This window comes from Hyperoodon ampullatus (genome assembly GCF_949752795.1).
Source record: "Hyperoodon ampullatus genome assembly, chromosome: 8".
NCBI lineage: Eukaryota > Metazoa > Chordata > Mammalia > Artiodactyla > Ziphiidae > Hyperoodon > Hyperoodon ampullatus.
In genome coordinates this window covers 100,194,291-100,206,390 of record NC_136921.1, presented here as the reverse complement: position 1 = coordinate 100,206,390, position 12,100 = coordinate 100,194,291, and the positions used below count along the sequence as shown (strand labels likewise).

The 12,100-nt window shown below is 37.8% G+C and overlaps 1 protein-coding gene across 1 annotated transcript in view; it reads right to left on the bottom strand.

The window, feature by feature from the left end:
- The window catches only part of LOC307057542 (coiled-coil domain-containing protein 150-like), a gene marked incomplete at both ends in the record, with an annotated part of 165,941 nt that overhangs the window by 23,328 nt on the left and 130,513 nt on the right, over positions 1-12,100 (bottom strand). The window contains 9 exons of the mRNA XM_079710712.1: positions 2,156-2,242; positions 2,968-3,129; positions 3,220-3,288; positions 3,730-3,924; positions 7,228-7,354; positions 8,274-8,443; positions 9,239-9,332; positions 10,387-10,556; positions 11,445-11,573. Of these exons, the coding sequence (XP_079566838.1) occupies positions 2,156-2,242; positions 2,968-3,129; positions 3,220-3,288; positions 3,730-3,924; positions 7,228-7,354; positions 8,274-8,443; positions 9,239-9,332; positions 10,387-10,556; positions 11,445-11,573 (1,203 nt within the window). The remainder of the gene's footprint in view (positions 1-2,155; positions 2,243-2,967; positions 3,130-3,219; positions 3,289-3,729; positions 3,925-7,227; positions 7,355-8,273; positions 8,444-9,238; positions 9,333-10,386; positions 10,557-11,444; positions 11,574-12,100) is intronic.

Sequence of the window (12,100 nt, the reverse complement as noted above, 5' to 3'; positions counted from 1 at the left end):
CTCTGAAGTTGCTTTCATCAAGGGCTTTCTTCAGCTGTGGGATACAAAGGGAAAATTAGAACATTTTAACCTTCCATACAGTAAGAGAAGCTTATGTTTAGCTGTGTCCCTATATTTTGTTCTCTTTGGACCTTTCTTTTAAAAAGGAGGTTAAGTGATGGGACTTCCCTGGTGGTCCAGTGGCTAAGACTCTGTGCTCCCAATGCATGGGGGCCGGGTTTGATCCCTGGTCAGGGAACTAGATCCTGTGTGCCACAACTAAAGATCCTGTGTGCTGCAACTAAGACCTGGCACAGCCAAATAAATAGATATTTTAAAAAGGAGGGTAAGTGAGGCAATAATAAGAAGTAGATTTGTGGAGAAACACTCTCAGTGATTTTCATAATTTTTAACACTAAAGAACACAATTTTTCTTACAACAGATAATGTAAATGTATGTTCGTCATTTGCTTTCTAAGAGCATGGCTTTGGAATCAGACAGAAGTTAAAATCTCAGCTTCACCACACACTAGTCAAGTAATTTCAGATAATTAACTTCCCTAAGCTAAAAGTTCATCATTGGAAAAGTATGAGAATAGCCTACTTCATAGGATTCATGTAACAGTTAAACAAGAGGAGGCAGAAAAGGAATATAGAGCCTGGCACACACTAATTGCTCAGTGCGCATTGCTGTGCTTTAAGGGTTTTTTTTAAAAAAAAATTAAGCTCGTGACCTCATGTATGGAGAAGTGAAAATAAATTATATGGAGTTTATGTAAATACACCTGTCAGTTATTGACTATCCTTGCATGTATTTTTATATTCTTGCTTTTTTTTCTATTGAGGTATAGTTGATTTATGATATTATATTAGATTTAGGTGTAGGACATAGTGATTAAAAATTTTTATAGATTATACTCCAGTTATTATAAAATACTGGCTATATTCCTTGTGCTGTACAATATGTCCTTGTAGCTTATTTACATAGTAGTTTATACTTCTTATGAATATTGCTTTATGTTTAGAAATTTTAATAAACTTGTCTAGTTGAAAAATAACATAGTGATTACTATTCAAGACAAGACAACAGGCCCACAATGAAGTCACTTATGCTAAACCTTATGTCACCAAACTGAGACTTAATTACAGTTTTGGCTCTCCCAGAAAAGGACTCTTAAACCAGTCAATCAGGAATGGCCTGATCAGCATTAGGTGAGTAATCTGCCTGACAGACCCCTGCCATCCCTTAAAGGAAGTAACTCTGCTACTAGTAACTAATCTACTTTTTTGCCTAGTATAACTTCCTTGTTCCTGCTCCCCTCTGCCTATAAAAGTCTTTCATTTTATACAACTCCTCAGAGCGCCTTTCTATTGCAATCGATTGCATACTGCCTGACTCAAATTGACTTTTGTTCAAATAAACTCTTAATTTTATTATTCCTCAATTTATCTTTTAACATTACGGAAATCATTTTGCAGAGTTCCCCTTCTTCCTCATATGCCCTTAAATGAGTACCACTGGATTTGTAGGAAGAAGAGACGGCAGCTCTCCTCCCCCTTCACTCCCCCACACGCCCCAGGTCCTACCTGGTCTCTGGGGGTTCCTCCTGTCCCCTTAGGTGTCCGTGGTCCCCCAGGTGCCCTCGTTGTGAGGAGACGCGAATTCCGCATCCTCCTAGTGCACCGTCTTCACCCCGCCCCCCCATATTCCTTTTAATATACCATTCTGACAGTCATATTATCATGTAACTTAATGGCTACAAAAGGGATAAACTGGCAGCAAGGTCACTGTGATACCTTTAGCTTAAGAATCTCTTCTTTTTTGAATTTTATTTATTTATTATACAGCAGGTTCTTATTGGTTATCTATTTTATACATATTAGTGTAGATATGTCAATCCCAATTCCAGGGATTTCTGGAATTTCAGGGGCTTGGACGACCAAGTTAATATTAGTCAATGTCAATCAATCTTTTAGCATTCTATGATGTCTCATCAAGACACAGAATCTTAATCTAAAACTATTCTTTATAACGGAAGCTATACTAAGGTATTGGTTCTTGCCTTTTGCACTCCTGACAACTGTGTTACTGAAGGATATTATACGCACTTGTGTTTCAGGGTCATCGTGTCTGAGGAAGCTTGTCTAAGTCTTCATGTCCGTGGGTCTGCCTTACCTGTTCTGATTCCACACTAGCTTCTTTCAGTTTATCCTCTGTTGCCTCTTTACATTTCTTCAGGTGTCTAACTGTTTCTTCCAATTCCTGAAAACGTGATACAGAGATTTTTGACAAACTCCCAATGTACTATATATGGAAGAAAAAGCTTCAATATTGTAATAAATGAGCCACCAAATTATGAAAGTGTGATGGGGTACTTTCTAACTCCAGGTGCTACCAGACTATAGGATAAAAACTATTATTTTCAGTTTAACCTACAGTATACATTTGTGTATATGATTATAGATTTTGATTTACAGATTCTCCTGAGAAAAGATGATTAACATCTCTTTCCAGAACTGGAGAATACTTTTCATAGCAGACAATCTCTGTTGGAAGGCAAGAGCTTGATGGTCTCTTGAAATCCCTTTTTAGTAATAAAATGTGCTTTTCATTAGTTTGGGAGTAGATAAAAGTCCTGTAACGGCAACAGATGTATCTGAGCTATGGGGAAGAACCAAGGGGTGTAAAGTTCCTGAAAGACTATGAAGTTCACAAGTCTTACTTAGTAACTAGTACTTTGCATATGTGAGCTTTAGCCGTTCTTCAAAAATGAGTATCATTTTTATTAAGTTGAACATGAAGACGAGGTGCCATAGTCAAAGCTCCAGGCTTCATTCCTAAATATGATTCTAAGGACTTAGCTAAGATGAACGACTTGTAAGTTTGTCTTCTTCTATAGAGCCTAGAAAAGCCAGGTGCCCTCATGCTGGGTTTTGCACATGGCCTTTGCTGGTAATCTCCGAGATGAATCTTAGGAACCCTTTTACCTGGCACCGATGCTCCAGCTCCCACCTCCTCTTCTGCTCTGCCTCGAGTTGCAGCTCCTGCTGTTTCTTCTGAGCTGACAGATCATTTTGGCTCTTCGCCAACAGCTGCATCTCCTGCTGTAGGTTAGTCATTTCAGATACACATTTCTGGATACTCAGTGACTGGTAGGGCACAAAGAGGGAGACGGTTGGTGAACCTGTCCAAGTTTGGGATTTCATGTGAATGGTAAACAGTGTGTGGAAATCATCTACCTGTTCATAGCTTTTTTTCTGATACTGATCCTTAATTAACTCCATTTGGCTCAATTCTGTTTCTATTTGCTGAAAGTAAATGTGGAAATAACATAGAAAGATGATCAGTGGAAAAACTGGCTTGCTCTTTTTGCCTATAGGCTGACAGAAAGAATCCCACATGAGATCCACTGTTATCAGTTCCTGCTGGGCTCTCCTTCCCATCCAGCCCCCTGACCCCGAAAGAGCAAAGTCTTGTACAATCACTGTGGAAGAGGCAGCTGGGGAGCCAGAATGTGACACTGGCAGCTAATGAGAAACCAAACACGGATGCAGCAGTATCTCCGCGGGAAAAAGAGTCTCCCCCCACCTCCCCCCAGGCAACCTGCCCACTTCCCAGGTGTAGCTGTAATTCCCAGAGAACACATGGTGGTGGTGGGGCTCTGAAACCTTCTTCCCCAGACATCACTTCCTGGCTGGATCCTCATCAGATACTAAGCAGGAGAGGAGAGTTAGGGTTTCTCATACAACCTTCCTCCTCTCTATGTTCTGAGCATTATTCGCCTTAGCTGATAAGTGGAACTTAATTTGGGCCTTTTGATCCTTTATTTTCTCCTTGCTGCCGTTCAGTACCTTTCTCAACTCTGTAAGTGTCTGCCACAGCTCCCGGTTGGTCTGGGATACTTCCACTTCTCTGAAGTTGCTTTCATCAAGGGCTTTCTTCAGCTGTGGGATACAAAGGGAAAATTAGAACATTTTAACCTTCCATACAGTAAGAGAAGCTTATGTTTAGCTGTGTCCCTATATTTTGTTCTCTTTGGACCTTTCTTTTAAAAAGGAGGTTAAGTGATGGGACTTCCCTGGTGGTCCAGTGGCTAAGACTGTGTGCTCCCAATGCATGGGGGCCGGGTTTGATCCCTGGTCAGGGAACTAGATCCTGTGTGCCACAACTAAAGATCCTGTGTGCTGCAACTAAAACCTGGCACAGCCAAATAAATAGATATTTTAAAAAGGAGGGTAAGTGAGGCAATAATAAGAAGTAGATTTGTGGAGAAACACTCTCAGTGATTTTCATAATTTTTAACACTAAAGAACACAATTTTTCTTAGAACAGATAATGTAAATGTATGTCCGTTATTTGCTTTCTAAGAGCATGGCTTTGGAATCAGACAGAAGTTAAAATCTCAGCTTCACCACACACTAGTCAAGTAATTTCAGATAATTAACTTCCCTAAGCTAAAAGTTCATCATTGGAAAAGTATGAGAATAGCCTACTTCATAGGATTCATGTAACAGTTAAACAAGAGGAGGTAGAAAAGGAATATAGAGCGTGGCACACACTAATTGCTCAGTGCTCATTGCTGTGCTTTAAAGGTTTTTTTTTTCTTTTTAAAGCTTAAGCTGATCTCTTTCTGTCACTTGTAACCTCATGTATGGAGAAGTGAAAATAAATTATATGGAGTGTATGTAAATACACCTGTCAGTTATTGACTATCCTTGCATGTATTTTTATAATCTTGCTTTTTTTTTCTATTGAGGTATAGTTGATTTATGATATTATATTAGATTTAGGTGTAGGACATAGTGATTAAAAATTTTTATAGATTATACTCCAGTTATTATAAAATACTGGCTATATTCCTTGTGCTGTACAATATATCCTTGTAGCTTATTTACATAGTAGTTTATACTTCTTATGAATATTGCTTTATGTTTAGAAATTTTAATAAACTTGTCTAGTGGAAAAATAACATAGTGATTACTATTCAAAACAAGACAACAGGCCCACAATGAAGTCACTTATGCTAAACCTTATGTCACCAAACTGAGACTTAATTACAGTTTTGGCTCTCCCAGAAAAGGACTCTTAAACCAGTCAATCAGGAATGGCCTGATCAGCATTAGGTGAGTAATCTGCCTGACAGACCCCTGCCATCCCTTAAAGGAAGTAACTCTGCTACTAGTAACTAATCTACTTTTTTGCCTAGTATAACTTCCTTGTTCCTGCTCCCCTCTGCCTATAAAAGTCTTTCATTTTATACAACTCCTCAGAGCGCCTTTCTATTGCAATCGATTGCATACTGCCTGACTCAAATTGACTTTTGTTCAAATAAACTCTTAATTTTATTATTCCTCAATTTATCTTTTAACATTACTTAAATCATTTTGCAGAGTTCCCCCTCTTCCCCATATGCCCTTAAATGAGTACCACTGGATTTGTAGGAAGAAGAGTCGGCAGCTGAGAAGGGAGATGATAGGAGGGTGGTATACTCTGTGGCTGGTAAGTATTTAACATGTGAAAGAAAAAAGTCAAAATTATGTGTTACCTTTTCTCTTTATACTAGCTCATTCCCTCAGATCCTAACCTCACACTACAGTGTTACTCTTTTATTGTCACCCAACTAAATTTCTGTTAGATATTCCACCATTACCTCAATCACAGCTTTGTCAAAACTGGGTAAGCCCTAAAAACTAACCCTCAAAACCACCCTGGAAAGCAGTTGTGATGATTTCCATTTTGATTGAGGAAACTGAGACTCAGAAGTGAAGTCTTCTGCACAGATAGTAAATTTACACATTGCTAATAAGAGGCAGCGCTGGGAATCTTAAACAGTGTATCCTGAACCCACCCCTGCCACTAACTGCTCAAGACATCACACTCATACTGTTCCTTGGTCTCTCCTGCACAAGTTCACCATCTTTACTGATCCCTGTTAAAAGGATTTAAACCTTTAAATATTCTGAACAACTCTCTCTGAATAAAGGTACTTTTAATTTCAGTGCCCATTTTTGTTTCCCACAGAAATTATTTCTATAATATTTTTAACACTTATACAGTGCTTTTTCAATTTACAAAGCATCCTATAAACGGTTGAATCTGATTTTGTGACTGTGCGCTGTCAAGTGCAATTGCTAAATACGCTAAATTTGGCAAAATACAGACTGGCCACCCCAACCAAGTCTTCGAATTATTTTAATTACTCCCTCCCCTTTGCTTATGATACATTTAGTGTCTGATTTTTCTATTAATTAAAATGGATTTTTGATTTGATTGTTCTCTATTTTCAACAGAAACACTTTGCTTGGCTCTAATCATCTGAAGCCCAGAGTAACTGCTGTAGTTCCCCTTAGCCTCCATGTTTCCAGTTTCTCTTCATTCTTACCTACTCTCCACTGCTAACAGACTAACTGACCTAACATTGTGCTCACAGCCTTCTCAGAAACCTACAGTGCTCTCCTTTTACCTAATACTTTCCATCCAACATTCTGGTAGTCAAGGCCATCTACCAGCTGGTCTCATCTAAGCTAACCCCCTTTTCTCAGAAATTTCCTAAAGTCTCTGCTCTGATCAAGAGAGGCAAATCCTTTTTCTTTGCTCACATGTCCTATTTATTTCTGTAACTAAGCTTTGTTCATCCTCTTACATAGAGTGTCACAGCCCTGTCAGCTCTGCCAGTCTCAACCCTGTAGAATTTCGTCAAGCTTCCCCTCTTCTTCAATCACCCAACCAGCCTAAAACAAACTTTCCCTTACTTTTGAATTCCTTTAAAATTGTACACAGCTTCTAGCTATCCAGGAAACATCTTCTGATGTCTTCCTAGTTGTCTCATGTAAAGAGTGGAGATGACAATTAAATAAGGGGTAATTTAGCACGGACCACATCTTCTGCTGTTTTTACTTGTGCCTCTTAGGAGGAGGTAGGTGCATGATGCATGCTAGTTAAGTGAATTGAGGAGACAGGTGATTTGCCATCTGTCTAGCAGATGGCGGTCTCCTCCTTCCCACTCAGTTATTATTCTCCAATGGGAAGGCTGTCATCAAGGCATTCCTTCATTGGGCAGATAACTGTATATCAGAAACTTTTTCTGTGTTAATTTACAAACAGCATAGAGATGTATCTGGCTTGCTGGCAAAATGGGGATTAGAAGAACCAAAGAACAACTGTAGCCATTCTCGGAAATCCTGTAGCTGGTTCTCCTCTTCAAAGGCATTCACCTAGAGGGAGGCTTTTGTCACTTGCCTCCATACCTCAGTCACTTCCCGTTGTGCTGCTTTCTTTGCAGTTTCTCTCTCAATTTGAAACTGCTTCCTTAGAGCATCTATGCGTTCAGCATGCAATTCTGCTTCTATTTTGGATTCTTCACTCATCTGTTCTCTGTTTTGAAAAAGAGACATGATAAATCACCTTTAGAAAACATCTTAGTAGGCGTCATTTACCAATGAGAAGCAGATCAGTCACCGGGTAAAAAATCACTGATCTGGAACTCATTAGCAGAAGAAGAAATAAGCATTTACCTACAGCATTAAAAAACAAAAAGTTATTCAATATAAAGAGATCCACCCAAAAGAGTGAAACACATACTCTTGTTTTAACCAATACTGAGTAGTCTTGAGCCAGCAACATTTCACCAGAATATAAAATTTGTACAGATTACAAATATGAAAACTACCTTCTTTGCTTTAGCTTATACTTGTCTGCTATATCAGTATGTCCACTACATGAAAGGAATAAAGATCCACGTGCACAATGCATTTCCCTTGGGTATAAATTTTCATGGGATGTTATTAATATCTAAATCCTATTTGCCTAGATAAAGTTTAACAAATAAACTTTAGTGGGTTGACCTGAACTTGATGGGTTTGACCTCACTAATCTCAGGGAAAAAGTTGAAAACAATGAATGGTTTAGCAGCTGCTTAAATGGCATTATCCCACTCCTGGACGGGTTATTCCCATCCATCCTTCTGTTTCTACTTTTCCAAATCATGCTTTTAAAGGACACATAAGCTTCTGATAGAAAAGGTTTGGCAGAAACATGTAAGTATCCCTTCCAACTTGGTTTAAACCTTCATGTACAGAAGAAGACCGACACTATATGAGGGAAGAGCTGAAAAGGAGCGTACCCCAGCCAGCTAATATCTGCTCTGCTCAACTATGCCTGCTTCCTTCACATGGCTCTGCTGGGAGTACTAGCTCAAAGTAGGGAAAAAGGGTTTAACTGGTTTATGTGAATTAGCCAAACTTTCTCTCCCAGAGGCTCTTGCCTAATTCCACTGTGACTATACTGCCCTTACATGAAGGTTTCCAAATTCCGTAGCTCAAGTTCTTTGCTTTCCAATTTCTCTTGAACAGGATCAAGCTTTGTTTGCAGCTGATGATTTGTCTGGAGAGCTTGCTCCAGGCTCATAGCCAGTCTCCTGTTTTCTTCTCTAGCTACATCTAGAGCTTTTTGTAGAGCCTCCATCTGAAAGAGAGAAGGAAGAAGATTGTTTATAATTCCACTGTAACAGATACAAGAAGTCCATAACACTGTATATTCACTCTTTAAACTTTGAAACAATAATTATTTGGAAAGAGAACCAAAGACTCCAGATGCCTGGAATATATATATGTGAGAACTTATTACAGACAGTCCTTAGGAGACTCTTAGAAGGTGATGGGAAGGGTATGCTCCACTGGTCACTAGAGAGTTTTGGAAAATAGAGCCAACTTATTTATCCTAATTTCTAAGGTTTTAAACCAGTTGAACTCCCCTTCCTGATCCTATGACCCTCTGGTCTCACTGCCTAGAGAGATAAGAACTGGCAACTGTCCCTTGTATATCCTTCTAGAAAAAGCTTTTTATAGGAAATATCTCTATTTTATATGTGTGCATACGTGTCGATACATATTTATGTGTGTATACACCTATAAACATGTGAGTATGCCTCCTTATTAAGTGGGATCACTCTCGCTACTTCTGACTAAAGTAATGTTGTTTTCTAAGCCCTTTAAGTTCACTTATGCATTAATACATGAAAAGAATGCAGACCATATAAGACAAAGAGAGTTAGGCATATTTATGGTCCTGGTTTCCCAATAAATGGTTCACTATAAGATCACAGACCCATTTCCCATTTGGAAATATGTCACTGTTCAAAACTCAGACTTGAATGGAAAGGAAATTTACCCGATTGTTTTACTCCATTTTTCCAAATTAGCAATATGCCAATAAAATAAAAAATATCAACGTTATCATCTATAAAAACCTGGCTTCTACCTTACTGTTGTGCTGGGCATCCATGACAAGGATTCTGGACCGCCTCTGGTCCACTTCTGCTTCCAGCTTCTGTACCCGCTGTTGATTTAGAGCCCTGTAAATGAAGGGCACAGGGAGAGTGACCACAGAAAAGTACCATCTAGGAGTGATACCACTGGGAGTTACAGGGCACCTTCCAGGAAGCCCAAATGGCATATGTAGTGGGCTACAGATGCTCAGAATATCTGAGAGTTGGCAGGTGACAATTAGTAGCCTCAGCTTCAGGTTAAGAAACTAATTTTCCTATGGATTAAAAACTTGTCCCATTTATGATTCAATTTGGCTTTATATATTAAAGTATCAGTACATGTTAATGACTAACTTATGGGCTGGTAACTTTATACTATATATATATTACTAGTACAAAAATATATCACCTCTGTATGGACTGGCTTGCTGTTGAGATTTCTGCTTTTTACCCAGAATTTTATTGTGAATAGTAAACAATTTTTAATACCATCCCCTTGACTTTTTTTTAAGTTCAGAGGTAATACAGATTCATAATATGTAAAAAAAGAAGCACAATGAAGAATATAAAACTCACTTGTTCTCCCATAACACAGAGGCAATATTCACCACTAATGTATTACAATATGTCTTAGAGGTCTGATTAAACTCAAACCATTTGTTCATTAACCTAAAAGGGAAACTTTTATGTAATTTTTGAAACATTTAAAGGAGTTCACTTACAAAACATGGCTAAAAGTAGTTCTCAGAATGATTCATCTAAAATAAATAGGATACTAATTAATGGATAATTAATTCAAACAGAAGTAGACACTTGGCTTTAATCTTGACAATTACCATTCTGTAGACCCAAGGGCAGGTATAAATGGTGTAGAAAACAGCAAGGATAAAACAGCATATATCACATGAATTTCTAGAATACATACTTATTTACATCGCTACAAAATATGAGAATTTTTGGATATCATTTTTATTTATAATTCCAGATTTTTCTGAATTTGCTAGTTCTTTAAATACCATTTTACTACTTTATTTTCACAAGGGGATCAATAGAAAATGACTGTTTGTTGACTGCACTCTGTTCTTTACTACAACGCAGCAGAAAAATACAAGTACAAAGACAGAAAAATAATCTCTGGTACCTTTCTTTCTTGAGGCCTGCAATCTCTGCATCCCTCCGCCCAAGCTCTATTTGCACTTTTTCCAGAGAGCCTTGCATCTTACTGTGAGAAGCCAACACATTCTCCAACATGATTGTAACTTTGCAGTTGTCTTCTTTAGCTTCTGCCAGTTGTTGCTGAAAGTTTCCCACCTAATAGAAAATGAAATAAGACAAAGATATTTGATCCTTTCTGGTTATTCTTCTGCTGAGTCCCATGACTTCTAGAAGAGTATGGAAACCAGGTCTGGTAGAATGCTAAGAGGAATAATTAAAGTATATTTTATATTTATTTTGTTTCTTAAGTTATTTTGACTCTGAGAAAAAGAAAACTAAACCCTAGATCATATGGATCCTATGAAGAGCTCTGCAGTGCATCCTAACTATTGTCGTGTCACAGCACATATATTAACTAGAGACATAAGGACCAACAGCTTCTTGGGTCTAGAGGTGGTCCCAGACTGGCCTGTGCTAGCCCTCCTCAGCTATCTTACCATGGGGTCAGAAGAAGATAACACCTTTGAAGCCCATCAGAATTATCTGAGGAAAGAGGACCATAAGTGGAAGCTGCTGAAGAATGATGTGACTCACAGCCCTCTTCAGAGGGGCAAAATCTAGCACCTGCTGTCAAGAATTTTGGGATGTTACCTCTCTTCCCACTAAGTACACACACTGTTAAGCAGAAAGCATTTGGTAATTTGACTTAACATAAACTCTTAACAGTGTTATATCACATTAATAATACATAAGTATGTGGTTATTATTAACAAGGTCAGATGTGTTTCAACAGAAAAAAATAGGACTTTTGATTATTTTAAGACAGGAAGAAAAAAAAACATTGGGAGTTAAATCATGTATTTTTAAAGGAAATATTTTAGAGCTCTTCTAAAGTTATCCTTTCTTTAGGAAAAAAAAATCCTCTTCTGATCAATCCTCATTCTGTTTTACTAAAGGTCACAAGAAAAGAAAGAATATGGCTCATGAAAGATTTCAGAAGTGCTTCATTTCAGTAACAGACTTCAGAAAGGATTGATGTCTTGCCTTCTTGTTCTCCCAGTCCTCCAAAGCTTTGAGGTCATGTTTCAACTTCTGACTCTCTTTCAGGGCTGCAGCACGACCCTTCACAACTCGTGAGAGCTCACGTTCTTTCTTTTCAAGAATGGATTTCACCTTAGTAGAAAAAAAGAAATGATAAATGATTCTCCCAAAGCACAGTCAATCAGCAATTAGAATAAGACACAGCAATTTAGAAACCAAATTTAAAATGTTTAATTAAATATGCTTATATATTATTGTAAATAAAAACTAGCTTTAGTAGCTGTTTTCCCCCTTAAAACTACAAAGCAAAAAAAATCTGTTAATAAACATGGGCAAATCTGTAATATATGTCAATCTCTATGACAGCGCAGAATGAAGGTAAGGTAGATGAGACAATGATGCTAAGATGAAAAATGGGGGAGAAATTGATTATCACAGAATTTGAAAATACAACATAAATTAATATCATAAAAGCAAAGGTGAATAAGAACTAAATAGTGTCAAGAAAATAGTGTTACAGAAGTCTTCTAAATAGTGTCCTAATCCTAATTAGAAGTATTCGACTTTTACATATCTGAAATACTTTTAGTATATCTACACAGTTGTTTCAGATTCATCATACTATTCTAAATACTACTCTTTTAAAAAATACTTTATCT